At 41.8% G+C, this 14432-nt stretch overlaps 1 protein-coding gene, 1 long non-coding RNA gene and 2 other non-coding genes across 9 annotated transcripts; 1 reads left to right on the top strand and 3 right to left on the bottom strand.

Annotated features, from left to right (window-relative positions):
- Positions 1-395: 395 nt before the first annotated feature.
- Positions 396-12664, top strand: LOC134626048 (fas-binding factor 1 homolog). 6 transcript variants are annotated; one of them, XM_063471528.1, is made up of 33 exons: positions 396-468; positions 889-937; positions 1092-1122; positions 2144-2188; positions 2284-2329; positions 2439-2481; positions 2577-2627; positions 2708-2843; positions 2973-3053; positions 3186-3233; positions 4505-4630; positions 4725-4854; positions 5061-5215; positions 5308-5401; positions 5491-5934; positions 6027-6092; positions 6177-6247; positions 6515-6820; positions 6949-6998; positions 7511-7558; positions 7653-7781; positions 7900-8000; positions 8111-8317; positions 8658-8765; positions 8915-9054; positions 9171-9289; positions 9971-10093; positions 10194-10370; positions 10449-10625; positions 10722-10859; positions 10930-11029; positions 11116-11231; positions 12554-12664. In XM_063471528.1, exons 2-33 carry the CDS (start codon positions 935-937, stop codon positions 12635-12637), a joined length of 3693 nt encoding a protein of 1230 aa, XP_063327598.1. In that variant the 5' UTR covers positions 396-468; positions 889-934; the 3' UTR covers positions 12638-12664. The 6 variants fall into 6 exon arrangements, with proteins under 6 accessions (XP_063327598.1, XP_063327599.1, XP_063327602.1 ...); XM_063471529.1 differs by having other exon boundaries at positions 411-449; XM_063471532.1 differs by having other exon boundaries at positions 431-937; positions 2289-2329.
- Positions 12377-13998, bottom strand: LOC134626049 (uncharacterized). The gene is made up of 5 exons (XR_010093787.1): positions 13887-13998; positions 13532-13600; positions 13295-13355; positions 13042-13108; positions 12377-12843 (listed from the first exon to the last, which is right to left on the bottom strand). It is a non-coding gene; the product is annotated as an uncharacterized LOC134626049 (long non-coding RNA).
- Positions 12945-13014, bottom strand: LOC134626832 (small nucleolar RNA R38). The gene has a single exon (XR_010093842.1). It is a non-coding gene; the product is annotated as a small nucleolar RNA R38 (small nucleolar RNA).
- Positions 13182-13253, bottom strand: LOC134626833 (small nucleolar RNA SNORD49). The gene has a single exon (XR_010093843.1). It is a non-coding gene; the product is annotated as a small nucleolar RNA SNORD49 (small nucleolar RNA).
- Positions 13999-14432: the final 434 nt, after the last annotated feature.

The following is a 14432-nucleotide window of genomic DNA, read 5'->3' as shown; positions in this document are numbered from 1 at the left end:
TTAAAGGTACTCTTCTAGTCAATTTGCAAGCGGTTTCTGACAACAGAAAAGGCTTTAGAATATTAATAGTATTAGTATTAGTCCTAATAGCTGCTGTAGTAGTAGCAGTAGTAGTAAACTGATTTTAAAATATTACTCAGCTCTGATTTGCCTTGAGTCATTTTCTAAGCTTTGATGCCACCTGGTGGTAAACCACTTTGGCAGACCTCACTAAGCAGGCCCAAGCACTTTGGTTAAAAATACCAGCTCATGTTCAAAACGACTAACTTCAGTGTTTTTAGACAGCCCAAATCAAAAGTCTTTTTTCAAACGCCTTTCCCCGAAGGTTTCCTTGAAACTACTCTACCCATAATGCACCTCAAACAGTAAACAGGAAACGTATGTTTTGCCGGTCGGCACGATTGTGGCACCCGCTACTCCAGCACTGAGTGGCCCAAACACCGAAGCTGGTGGTTTACTGCTTATTTTGTATGTAGCTACATTTAATGCTAATCACAAGCCTAGCGCTGGAACACTAGTTAGCTTTTGTTTGCAGTGTGGCTAAGGTGCAACCCTCTGTGTTGTGTGGGGCGGTGTGATTTGTTTTTGTTTTTTTACCGTTAGTCTGCTGGCCAACTTTAAGATGCTAAACGCTAAACACAACGAGCTGTGTGAATACGTGACTATTTAGACCACAGTAACTAAGACGAAAGGCTCCAGTCGTGCTATGTTCTTGACAAATGCTAGCTAGAGTAGCTGAGCGGTTGCCAATGGAGACAGGAGGCGCTTATGTGTGTTCATTTTATGCTGCTCTTAAACCCAGAGCTGCTAACAGTGACGATGAAATGATAAATAAATAAAAAAAATGGCAGTAAAAATGTATTCTGCTCTGTTCTGCTGCACTGTTAGATTGATGGCTACTCTTACACTGTAAACCCACCAGCACAGATTGAACATGGTAAGTCAAACTGTGCTCTCCCTCGACATTTCTTTCTATTTATTCATTGACGATGTAACGGGGTTTCATTATCTTTGAGGATCATTTCATTATCATTCACTTTTTTCATGATTATCTGCTAACTTAATAAACTTATTTTCACTGCTATTTTCAGGCTACAAAGCCGAAGGGGAAAGCCTCGAAAAGTAAGTTAAAATTGTGCTATTTGAATCGTACAAACTTTCCTAATTTTTTTAAATTAAAAAAAAAACAAAAAACTTTCAGGAGTATCAAACATAAGGCCTGGGGCCCAGAATCAATTCGACAAAAACTTCTAAACGGTCTTGTACCAAGTAGTGATTTCCGATGTTTCTGTGTATTTGTTTTAATGTGTAATGTATTTTCTTATATTGATATATAGACTGTAGCTAACATGATTTATTAAGGGGTTATGTATATAAAATAAATAAAAACACAGTGTCTTTATATAACTATTTTGTATTTGTTGCAATTTCTGCTCCTTTCTTGGCCAGATTACTTTTTAAAAAGACACTTTTAATGTCAGTGAGACATAGCTGGATAAATAAAGGCTTCTATATAAGTTAGTTTGCCCAAAACTGATTGCAGCTTCTACCTTGTGACAGGAATGTTGTTTGTGGCTCCAAACGACTTGATAGCAATCATGAAAGATATGTTTGACAGACAGCAAGTCATTTACAAGAGTTTGAAAACGATCAATCTCGTTTGGTACAACACTGACCCACTGGGTGGCTTTGAACAATCTAAAGCACGGCATAAAATTAGACTTTTAACTGATTTACAGCTTGATAAAGAGCTCTCCCATGGCCATTCATACTACACCAAAGTAATTAAGTAATATATAGACAATTAAATGGCAGAAAAGTTAAACTTTTGTACAGTGACAGTTAGGGGAGTTTCACTGGTCTGGTCCACTTTATATTAAAGTATGTTGTATCTGGCACACAATTACATCCTTGTCCCTCATGATTGTACCTCAGCAAAACATTGACTGTAAAATGATAAAAGCCTATTTCTACATTAAAATATAACCCAGTGTGTCTCTGTCCTCCTGATCCAAAATCATTGGATCAGGAGTATGGATCAGGAGATGTCGTACCACGACAAATACAGATATAGGCAGCAGCAGTAGTATGCCTCGCCTGCACCATGCTGAAGTTGACTGTATACCTCTGTTGCTTTTCTAAGGTTCATTCAGGGATGATTTGCTTGACAGCTTGCTTGATGATGACAGTAAGTGAGCGCAGTTGTGCAGTTTTATCAGAATTAGTGTCTATCTTTATGTTAAAGTGTGTCATAATATTTTCTTGCAATAATTTGCTAACTAGAGCAGCCGGTAAGGACAAAAGCATCACGCGATGGACCTATGTATAGGTAAGTTAGAAGGAAGATTTGTAAATTGCAATGTGCCAGCTGTAAATTATTACTCCTCTTCATGTTCTGTTTTCTTTTCCTGCTCATCTGCTACTGATTATATCTTCAGCATGCTAGCACAGGAGATAAAAATGGATGGTGCGGACACTGAGGTATGTAGGATAATATGCAAACTGGGTCATAATCACTCTGTTTTTTTTCCTTTTGTGTTTATTTTGTCTCTTTATGTTTTCTTCTTTTGTCCAAGGACTCGGATGTGTCAGCGGCTGATCCCAGCGACATACTCAAGAGCATGAAGGTGGGTCATTAAGTGAGGTTGCGGCGGCAGAGATAAAGTTCACACTGCATGTTTCACTTTTCCTCTCTGTCCTCGTGCAGGACATGGACGACATGGACGCTGACCTCTTTGCATCAAAGAAGAAGCCCAGTTCGGCTCCCGCGCAAACCAAGCCACTTGTTAGCGAAGGACCAAAGGAAGACTCTGCTGTGCTCGAGAGCAATGCAGAGGGAGCAGGTAATTCAGTGCAGAGTGTTCTCGCATAAATTACTTTCTCATTATTAGCTCGACATTATTACCAGCTTTGAAGTTTTACATTAATAGCAGCGATCAGAAAAAGGCTTTTGTCTGCCTCGCTTCCCTCAGATGAACCCACCAAAGGGGGGAAGAAGCCGAACTCTGCACCTTTATCCACAGCGCGGAGTTATAAGAAGTTCACCTTCTCTGGTAAGCGAGTCTCCCCCCTCCCTGCCGTGACATCCGCTTCCTTGACTGAGCTTTGTATAAATGAACAAGGCACAGATGTGTTGTTGACTTGCAGCTTTGCTTTGTTTCTCTCAAAATGTTGCTTTAACTCAGACAGTGGTGGTGAGGACGAAGGTGTTGCTCAGACTCCTTACGCTAAAGGTACATTAGTGTTGTTGATAAGTGTTTAGTCCTGTACTTGCAGTTAAGTCACATCGGTGGGTCCTTCTGGGTAGTATTTAACAGTGGAGGTGTACACTGTAAAATGTTTGCTATTCCACATCAAATCAACAAATCTGGAAGTATACAGAAGGAATTAGATTTGCATTTTTAGATACGCTGACACCCAAGAACAATGATCCAACTAGCAGATGGGATTGCCCTTCAGTTATTCCAATATTATATCTATACATGTAAAGGGGCAAGTATAAATAATAATTTGAAATGGTGCCTATGGATAAAGCTCATATATCCAAACTTAATGTCACAAGTTCATCTGCACTCTTCAAGTCTCTTTGCCAGTAAAGTTCGTGGTGTCGTCAGAAGTAAAATGTTGTTTTTGCCGATGACTATGAAATAAAGCACAGAGGGGGAAAAAACTGTCAAACATATTACAATTAAAGAGATTTTGCTCAACAGTGTTCAAAAACTTTGAGTGAGCAATCGTCAGAGATTGTGGACAGACATGCAAAACACCTAAAACAACTGATTTCTGCAAAGAAAAAGCTAGATTCTGTTTGATCTAGCTTGTGTACACTTACTTTTTTCACAACAGACTATTTATATTTGTATTTTGTTCAATAAATGGTAGATGGGCATGATCAGAAATATTACTCAGGTTGACTGTGAGTCCGTGTGAACTGTAGCCTCAATTTCCCGTTCTTAGGTGACCGAAATCGCACCCAGTATCGTCTTCTTGTGCTGTAGCCCATCTGCTTCAAAGTTTGACAGGTTCACTCAGAGATGCTTTCTGCAAAACTTGGTTTTTCAAGTTATTTGAGTTAGTGTTGCCTTCTTATCAGCTCAAAGTAGTCTGTGTGTTCTCAACTAATCTCTAGCATTAACCACTCTAGATTCAAAGTCACTTAAATCAGCTTTCTTTCCCATTCGGATACAAAGTTTGAACTTCAGCAGGCCATCTTGACAACATCTGCCTACCTAAATGCACTGCCATGTGATTGGCTGATTAAATATTTGTGTTAATGAGCAATTGAAAAGTGTGCCTAACAAAGTGGCCATAAGTGTATGTTTCACAACTGGAAAATGTGTCACTTAATGAATCCAGTTCAACAAAGTACAGTTTCAAGTTATTGTATTGGTATAGCAGATAAAAAAAATAATAATAAAGTAAGTATTTAAGTTTTTTATTACCCTTTTACACTCTGGGGCCCAAATCTATTATTCATGATATAAAGACTCTTTTTAATCTGCAGATCTAGACGACCCCCTGGATGATTTGCTTCCAGGTGACTCAAAGCCTGACTTGAAATCTAGCTTCTCCAAACCTGAAAAATCCGTGCCATCTCCATCAGCATCTCCCATGCTAAAGAATGAAACGAGTAAGCCTTAAACTTACCAGGATCCTTTAGTTTCCTTTCTTTTTTAAATAATCGCCAAATGCTGAATGCTTGTGTTTTATTCTTTGTTGATCAGCTAAGGCAACAAAGAAAGGCGAGCTCACGTTTGAGGATGATAAGGATGGCCTAATGGATGCACTCGGATTTGACAGTGATAAAAACAATCCCAAGAAAAAAGAGACACCGCTTTGGTCTCCCAAGGAAAGGTAACAGCTCTGTTTTCACTTTTTTTTTCCCTCTCACTCTCGTTGTTGTCTTTATTTATAGCACTCAAATGATGAATAATTACTGTGGTATTGCTTTGGGCTGCAGCTAAAAACATAACCAAACTCTGACTTTACAAACTAGCCTCAGTCTGGTTTGTTTAGCCTAGCTGCTTTTGTGCGTCACCTCTGTTCCCCGTTGCTCTCAGAGCCGACGCCCCTCAGAGACCTCGTACCAGAATTGATGAGATTCTGGAGAGTTTCACGTCACCGCGTCTTCTGGAGCGACCACCAACGGGCGAGAGGAAGGACGAGCTTCAGTCTCAAGAGCAGCCGCAACAGGAGAAGACGTCTGCTGGGAAAGGTGATAGAGCACCATAGTTTTGTCCTTAACTTGGCTGTAATTAAATACTATTTTAAAACAATGAAGTAGCTAATCGTCTTCCCAACTATCAGAGCCTCGTTTAGATGATGACCTCACATTTGGATCCTATCAGCCCACACTGGGATCCACTTCTGAAGGGCGTCAGTCTCGTAGACAGTCTGTCAGGTGTGTCCAGGTTTTGTTACTTACAGTTTGCTTCATGCCTACAGCTTTCAGCAGGACAGAAGTAATCTTTTTTTTTTTCTCACGACCAGATTTTCTACTGAGGACATGAGTGTATCTACGCCAGAAAAGAAGCCAAAGCCCACCACTCCCACATCTTCTCGACAACGCAACTCAGCCGACTGGCTGGGCCTCAAGACAGAAGGTGAGCCCGTCTATCTAGAGGAGGGCGTCGAAAAGACAAAGAATCCAGCAGAGGCTTCAAAGAGCCCCTCGTCTCCTTTACTGGAGAGAAAGCCCTCATTCACTGGTAGCCATTCCACATCTGTTGAAAAAGCACCAGAAGAGAGCTCAGCCCCAGCTGACAAAACCATTAAACAGGCCAAGCCTGAGGTTTCTAAAACCCAGAGGAAAGAAGGGGATGATGAGGATGACTGGTTAGCTGGGGCACTGAGCAGGAGGAAGGCTCTGTCCGCGTTAAACACAGAGGCAAAACCGTCCAAGCAGGAAGAGTCTTTCACTGACTTCAGTGTTAGGTACGGTGCAATTTGAAATTGTAACAGAAATGCTACAGAGACAGAAAGAGCATGTTCCTCAGTAATGATTGATAACCTGATCTCATTTTTAGTAAACAAGTAACGTCACAAACTCCCAAAAGCAGAGAAGACACGCTTCCTTCAATCAAAGAAACGAGGTAAGGGGTTAGTTGTGTAAGTCCATTAAATCCATGTTAACGATTTGGCCCTTTTTAAAAAAATGTTCCTTATATTTTATGTAGTGACACTTTTCCCGGACGCCTCAGTCCTGCTGCTCATTCCACGCCTGTCAGAGAAGAAAGGCCTAATCATGGTAGCTATCCTTCCATCTTATTAAAGTCACTGATTCAGATTGCCGGCAAATTTGCCATTGCACATTTACAGCAGAAGCCCTTTTGACCACTCCTCTCACACAATCATGCTAGTTAATGTTAATCATTAGGCTGCTTCCTGTATACTTAAAAAAGCCATCTAATACCTAATCCTACCTTGTATCACATCATTTTAAAATAGAAATAAGTCATGAGCTCATATTTTACTAAACCGTGTCTTCCTTTTCTCATACACTCTCCTTCTGTAGTTAAAGAGTATACACCCACAGGCGAGTGTTACCCCCCCTCCACCTTAGCATCATCCCCACCAAACCCACTCCATCCATCAACTCTTAGTTCGCCTTGTCCCTCAGTTTACTCTGCTAGTGATACTGGTCCCTTGTTAGCCTCTGCTGTTAGCATTAGCCAGCCTCAGCTTCAGTCCAAACCCCACCACTTTCCATCCAGTACGGGATCCAAGGTGCTAACAGAGCCCACTCAGGCTTCATATGAAACCTTGCAACAACTGCCTTTGCCCAGCCCCCTGTCTACTGCACTGCCCGGCACAATGTGGTGTAGGTAATCTCAGGGAAACGACTCAGTTCACTAAAATACCATCAGATTTCTCTCCAGCACCTTGATATCAGATGTAACGCCTCTGTGTGGTTGTTACTCATGTTTGGTTTTTTTGTTTTTCCTGCAGTTCCGCAGCAAAATGCAATGCTAAACACGTCACCTGCTTTCCCACAACAGGTACTGTTACCTTCGTGCATCAAGGCTGTCATAATTGTAATAGATATGTTTTACCTCCACCAAGGAGGTGATGTTTTTGGCACCGCTTGTGTGTGTACGTGTCCTTCTGCCTGTCTGTGAACACGAAAAAATTGAGAAAAAGTCTTATAACTTAGAATCTATGATTCCTACAAGTGCAGTGTGTATTGTCAGCACATAGAAAATGCTGTATAAAGATTTAAAATAAGTCACTGTTGACCTTTACGTCATAAGCTCAAATTATTCATGTCCAGTTAATTGCAAATCAATACCTATTATCCATTACCTACTCCTACATAACAAAAGCCTGCAGTTTGTAAAGCAGTAAAAACAAGTGCAAACCTCTTTAAGTATGTTTAAAAAGGACAAAGAAAACAAAATGAGCGCAGAGGAACTACAACACCATTCCCTTTGAAGTAAATACCACCCAAAGACAGGTTTGTGGTCTCCGAGTTTTTCCTGTTGTCTTTTTAATGCTTTCTTCTTTGGAACAGGCATCATTTTCAGCCGACAGTCTGCAGCAGCTGCTCCTCCAAAACCAGGTAAGGACCTCCTCACTTCCAAAGACCTACTGATGAATGTAATCACCAGATTCATCCTTTGGTTTGTTTTTAATTTGGCTACTCTCTTTCAAAGCTGATGCAGACTCAGTTGCTGGGCCTAGGCGGTGTGGTTGATGCGGGACTCCTGCAGAGACTTAAAGAAAAAGAACAACCTGCAGACTATCAAGCTTTACAGGCCCGCCTCATCCAGTTGGAGGGACAGGTATGTCCTGATGTGATGGACAAGAAGGATGTGAGGTGTGATGGGGGGAGCATTGTTACTGTATTTTTATTTTTTTTTAGCATTGAGCTGCTTTAAAGTTTATTGTGTCATCATCCAGGTCAAGACTTTGCAGCTGGAGCGAGACCAAAGCCAAATGATGTTGGAGAGCATGCAGCAGCGGCACAAACAGGATATGGAGCTCCTGGAGAATGCACACAAGTAGTCCATTCCTAGACCACATCAATTTATCAATTCAGTTTAGCACATGAAACTGTAGAAGTCTTCTACAAACTTGTGTCTGTAACCCAAGTCTCTCTGTGTATTTTCAGAGCTCGTGTGAAACTGCTTGAGGATTCGGTTGCCCAGCGGGAGACTCAAGCACGACATGAGTGCGAAGACCTGATGGAACGCCTGGCAACGGTAACGCGAGTGGCTGAGAAGGAACGCTCAGAGCTCCAGGCTCAGTACCAGCGGAAAATGGCCCAGGCCCAGCAGGAAAGAGACTGTGAGGTGGAGAGACTCAAAGACCTTCAGAGGTAAACGTGGGAAAACCTGTTTTATGGCAGCAAGAACAAATTCTGCATTACATGATTATTTTTCTACAGTTAGCAACAAATTTACTGGCTGTGAAGTTGTAGGTTCAAAAAAGTAATTCTCCCAAACAAACACACACACTGTGAGACAACACCAGAGGAAAGAAAGAAAAGAAAACCAGCCTTCTTTGCTTTATTGAAATTGGTTTGGGTTTTGGGATTTACTCAACTAAATTATCCAGATAACTCAGTGAAATAACTCAATAAGTCTCCAAATATTTTGTATTTTATCGCAAATAGATGACTTTAAGGTTTAGTGTATATTTGTTGCATTGCTGCTCAGAAAATCTATCTTGGAGATGAAGAGAGACTATGAGGATCAGATCCACAGGCTGAAGAGGCTAAAGGAAGAAGAGATTGATGCTGTTACAAGCGCAACATCTCAGACCAGGTAAGAAAATTCCCAAAAAGTCTAATTTACAGTCACACATTTAATTTTTTTGCTTCTTTTTCTTTTGTGCACGATATCAGCGCCAGTGCTGATAGATGTAGCAAGCTTTTCGTGTACATAAAAGTTTTAATTCCACTGCCTTTGTCCAGGTCCGTGGCAGGGGTGATTGAAAAGATGGAGCAGTTCTCCTCGCGGCTTGGAGAGCTTTCCTCTCGGGTGGAGAGCACACACGAACACACCGCTCATGGCCTGGAGCAGGAGGCACGGCACAGAGACGAGCAGCTTCGAAGTATTTTACACACGCGCGCGTGTACTTTGTACAAAATGGGTCAAGATGCAGATTGTCCGAGAACGCGATGGCTTAACATCATTCTGTGTGTGTGTGTATGTGTGTGTGCGTTTCAGCAATGCAGGGTCATCTGGCCCAGCAGCAGAAAGCCATGGCAGAGGAGAAAGCTTACCTGAAGGACATTATTTCCAGGATGGACACTCAGCTTAAAGAGCAGCAGAGACAGCTTGAGAAGGTGATTATGAGAAATGACAGTAACAGACCAAGATTATACACCAGGACCTGCTGCAGTAGTGCATCAACGAAAAATGTCGTACTTTAGATTTCCAAACACTCCCTTTGCATATTAAGAAATATTGCAGAATCATTTTTACCTCACACCAAGAGACAGCTAAGTATTTGGAATTTGTAGAAATATGGCCAAGCGCTTGATGAACCAATAAGACTAAACATGGGTGAAGGAACAAAAGCGTGGTTCATGTTTAACTGAAATCATAACAATAGAAGTAGCTGCGCAGACTGAGAAGAAGAAAAAGACTGAAGATGGTTGTCCTGCGTCTGCAGAGCCTCACACAGACAGAAAGTATGCACCAGACGTGCTTCCCAACCGCACTGAGCTGATCTCAGAACTGCCAGAAGCCTCACATCCAAAAAAACTGCTTTTAATGCTGAAGAAATAAAGCCCAAAGCTCATTTTGATGTACGATGTTGACAAAAAACATGCAACCACAGTCATAAACAGTGGTCTTCTGTCCTTTGGCAGGTTCTCTAAGATGCTCAGAGCATCCTACTTATTCATTTGTAAACTATACTTTATAAGTGTGAGGAAAACAGCTAAAAAAAACCCCATGTATAATATAAACTGACCCTCTTCTCATTAAAGACTGAAGATGGCATTTAATTTTGCGTGCTTTAGGAGCGCTGGAAGATGACAGCAGAGCAGGCCAAAGCCGAGTCGACCCAAAGAAGCCTGGAGGAAGAGCGGCGTGTCCTCACCACGCAGATCAGCGTGGAGCGAGAGGAGCTGGAGAGAGCCAAGGTGAGGCCAACGAACATCTGCAGCAGCAGCGCAGGTGTTTTGCACCAACTTGGCGCAGCTTGACCGTCACTTGCTTCTTTGGCCTTCTCTGTGTTTTCAGAGCGCATTACTGGAGGAGCAGAAGTCAGTGATGCAGCACTGCGCTGATGAGAGGAGGAAGCTGGCGGCCGAGTGGGCACTCTTCCACGCCCAGGAGAAGCAGAGGCATGAGAGGGCTGAGCGTGAGGTCAGCAGTCTGTTGGAGAAGAGGGAGGGCTCCATCATAAGTCTGGCACAGGTGAGCTTGAGCTTTAGGTCATCTGCTTTAGCCCATACAAGTCGTCAAAAGACACAAAAAATGTAAAACATTTTGTAGGAGCAAGCTGACTTGAAGCTTCGCACGGCCGAGCTGAAACAGAAGGAACTGGCCGTGGCACGGGAGCGAGAAGCTCTGGAAGAACTTAGAGAAGAGCTGGACAGAGAGAAAGAAAGACTAAGCAGCACGGCCCTGAGACTCAAAACACGAGCCCAGGAGGTCGAGGCCTTCAGCAAGGTAATTTCACACTACACCGATCCCTGTGTGTAGTGTGTTGGACATGTTTTTTGTGCAGCGTGTGTTCATATTTTCCCTACACCGTGTTCTTCACAGCTCGCGGCAGAGAAGTATGAGGAGGGGGAACGAGCATTGCAGGAGGCGAAACGATTGGAGGCGGAGCACGAGGCGCGACTGAGAAATATTCACACCCAAACAGAGCACCTGAGGCAGCAGGAGCAACGGATTTTAAAGGTATGTGTGTCACTTTATGAAGCACATAAATGAATGAATGTGGTGGTTATCTTAACACTTGTTGTTACAGGAGCAAATACGATTAAGTCACCTGCATAAGGATACAGAGAGGCTGAGGCAAAACCCTCCTCTTACACCTCTACCACAAATTATTGCCCCCGTTTTACCAGGTGAGGCTGAATGTTGGTCTTCTCTACTAGCTTAAAGTAACACATTTTCTGTGATCTCTAATTGGCCTTTGTTACTGTCCCTACAGACTCAGTTTCAGAGCTGCCTGCAACCCTGAATGTTCCTCCTCCAGTTTCATTTACCGGCTCTCAGTCTATGGCACTTCAGGCCAATCTGGCTCTGTGGAGATATACTGCGGAAAAGGTGAGCATATTTTTAGTTGCAAATGTCAAATATCACTAAAACAGAATTGACAAACAGCAGCTCACAAGCTCTATTTTTCCTTACATGTGAAATTTTTACCTCTTATTTGAGCCAACCTTATTTGATCCCAAATTAAGACACAGGTCTGATTGTTTGTGGATGTTTTTGGATGAAATCTATTTCAGTGAAGCCAAACACATCTTCTTCCCACCACCCTGGCTCCAATTCCACATTCACCTCCGTGCAGACGTAGCAGCCAATGTGCGTGACTGAGTAATTGGCCCAAAACCTGCCCAAAGAAATTGCTCACTTCCACTGCACATCATAGACTTCATGGCCTCTGTTTATTTCTGTACAGCAGCATGCTATACTGACATTTTTAATGTTCCTTGGGGTGGCTGTGGCTCAGCAGGGTAGAGCAGGTTGTCTTTTAATTGGAAGGTTGTTGGTTTGATCTCTGACTGCTCCAGGCAGCATGACAAAGTACCCTTGGGGCTCAGGTAGAGTAGAAAACCAGTCCGTTTACCACTCTTTTGAACACAAACGTCTGCTCTGGCCAAACAAAATCAGAATGGGGCGTGACGTTTGGAAGGTTGAAACCAGCCCAACGCTTTCCTATTTCCATATTTATCAATTTACTGACCTAAAATTAAGAAACCTTCAAAAAACTGGGACTGTTCTGTAAGGAGAGTTCAGCGTATCTCTCCATTGTCTGGGTACCCTTACCCCAACATGTGCAATTGGGATAAATAGTCATGCAAAGCTGGTTATCAACCAAGTTAACCCAGGGTTTCACATGTATGTTCACATGGAAAGAGTGGCATTCAGCATCTGACCAGTCACAATTATTGCCAAAGCACGAGCCAAAGTCACCAGGATAGTACAGGCCTCAGTAGAAAAGACAGCAATTTTTACATTTAAGAAAGCTATTAATCCATTTAGTTTTAAATTTATCCTAGACATCAACCGAAAGAATATATAAACCAGTACAGTCTGTTTAAGATTTTAATTCCAAGTCTGCGGTTATTCATTGCACTGAGGTTTGTTAATAGCTTTTATTTTGGTAACTGTTGCTAAACTGTTGGTGGGAAAAATGGAACCACAGCAAACAATCCAAAAGAAATGACTTCAGATAAACACAAGTGTTATGATCCAGTACAGGCTTTTATTGCGCTTTGGAAACTCAGTCAACATGAGGCATCACAGTGCACACAGCTTTTTAATACAATCACTATTTGGCCAGCAATGCTTGAAATCATTTGTCAAGAATTCAAGTGTTCAGATTTTTGACTGACTGGATTTTGTTTTTCTGCCCCTAACAGGACCGTGAATACCTACAAGAGGAGCAGTTCTTTCTAGAAAATCTGAAAAAGAAATCTTACAGGTCATCTTTCAGCACAGATTGACCAACACATTTTGGGCCTTCCTCCCAGCACATATGGAATCATGTTACTTTCTATACTTCAATTTTATACCTCATTGTAGTTGTATTAAAAAACACGTTTCTGATCCAACATGGTTTTCATCTTTCATAAAGACAAATACTGAATTTAATAGTCTCCTCTGGCATCAGACTTGAGGTTGGTATTCCGTCCTTCCACACCAACTCAATCTGCAAGTTAGAAAATAAAATAATAAATAAGACCGTAACACTAAAATACAACATGATCAATACAATATTCAAGCAAAACTTTGCTATAAAAACATCAGCAGTCAAGCCTCAGGTTACCATGACTCCACACTTGAGTTCAGACAGGGATAACTTGTATCATCACTGGCTTGACTTTAAAATCACTTTTGCCTGATTTACCTGCTCAGGACCTGCTGTCTTCAAGGCCAGAAAATCATCTCCATCCTTTCTTCTGCTACTACAGCACCTGTATCAGGAAACAACACGTGGATGACCGAGTGCTCAGATCACACAAGCTGAAAGCAAAGAGCTTTGCAGATTCTCAGAACAGCTTTCTATCGTCAGTTATCGCATCAGACGGCACTTCCTATGCAGCAGTTTTCATCACTGAACAAGTGGCAACAGAGATCACAAGATCCAGTGCAACACAAACCTTTTCACTGTGGTTCCTTCCTTGGACACTCAGTGGGAAGGAGAACAGATGAGCCACGAATCTGCAAAAACACAGGTCATCAGTGACGATCCATCAGCAGCATGTGGGTTTCACAAATAAACACAGCAGCTCAGATACCATGGTTTTCCACAAGGTTTTGTTTTCTCGGACAGGGATAACAACCTCATCATGTGCACTGCACTGACACAAATGCATGTAACTGTTAACCAGTTTTACCTTTAATCAGGAAATGAAACTTCGCCCTGTTGCAGGCAGAAAGATGAGTCTCCTCTACATCATCCAGACCTGTATGAGAAGTTAAATCAGTGATTGGTTGTAACGTGGCACAAGCAGCATAACACGGTTCGTCAAAAACGTAAATAATCAATTAAACTTATCCTGCTTCTATTCTGCGTGTCAGTAAACATGATGTTACTTAAACGAAACGCTCATTCTGCTACTTTCTGAGTCCTCGACTGCGTGGACTCCTTGCACGTGTTCACCCAGCTAAAGAGCAGCTAATAGCTAGCACACGCGCACAATTAAAACTTCCACAAATTGAAGTCTCATTAAAAGCTCCTCAAAGTCTCACCTGCTCACGGTGGGTCACCAACAGCAACCTCAACATTTATACATGAATATAATTTAACAAAAATCAACTGCATGGCGAGAGTCAAGAAAGCTGCTCGCGCTTATCTACCGCCTGGAGAAGAAGACCGGAAATCTCGCGTGATAACGTTTTTATGTGTCGTACGCGTCACATGCCACGTGACCGTGATTGGGTGTGGTTGAAAAGTTGTTTTTTTCATTGTTTCACGCTAAAAATGTGTAACAACCCAATTACCATCCATGGTTATTAATAATAATAACAACAACAATAATAATAATAATAATAAAGCTAACAAAACTAGCTGGTAATATTGTGGTCGGCTTACGGTTACTGTTTAAAACGAGGTCATGTGATCACATTTTCTAATGTACTATATTTTTGAACTTTAAAACATTTAGTTGCTATTTATTGTCGCAGATTCCCATCAATAATACTAATAGAAATAAATTAATAAATGATGTTTGGTTATAGATTTAGATGACCAGCAGTATAAAGCAGGTTAAATGAGCTAGTTACTCGTCATAAATA

The sequence above is a fragment of the Pelmatolapia mariae genome, linkage group LG4, assembly GCF_036321145.2.
Source record: "Pelmatolapia mariae isolate MD_Pm_ZW linkage group LG4, Pm_UMD_F_2, whole genome shotgun sequence".
NCBI classification, from domain to species: domain Eukaryota; kingdom Metazoa; phylum Chordata; class Actinopteri; order Cichliformes; family Cichlidae; genus Pelmatolapia; species Pelmatolapia mariae.
The sequence above is the reverse complement of the archived record's forward strand: the minus strand, read 5'-3'. Positions and strand labels throughout refer to the sequence as shown.

Excerpts from the sequence above, each read along its gene's own strand:
- LOC134626048 (XM_063471528.1), top strand. Across the intron at positions 6,093-6,176 it reads CCTTCAATCAAAGAAACGAG|TGACACTTTTCCCGGACGCC; the intron begins GTAAGGGGTTAG and ends TATTTTATGTAG. Across the intron at positions 8,001-8,110 it reads CTCCTGGAGAATGCACACAA|AGCTCGTGTGAAACTGCTTG; the intron begins GTAGTCCATTCC and ends GTGTATTTTCAG.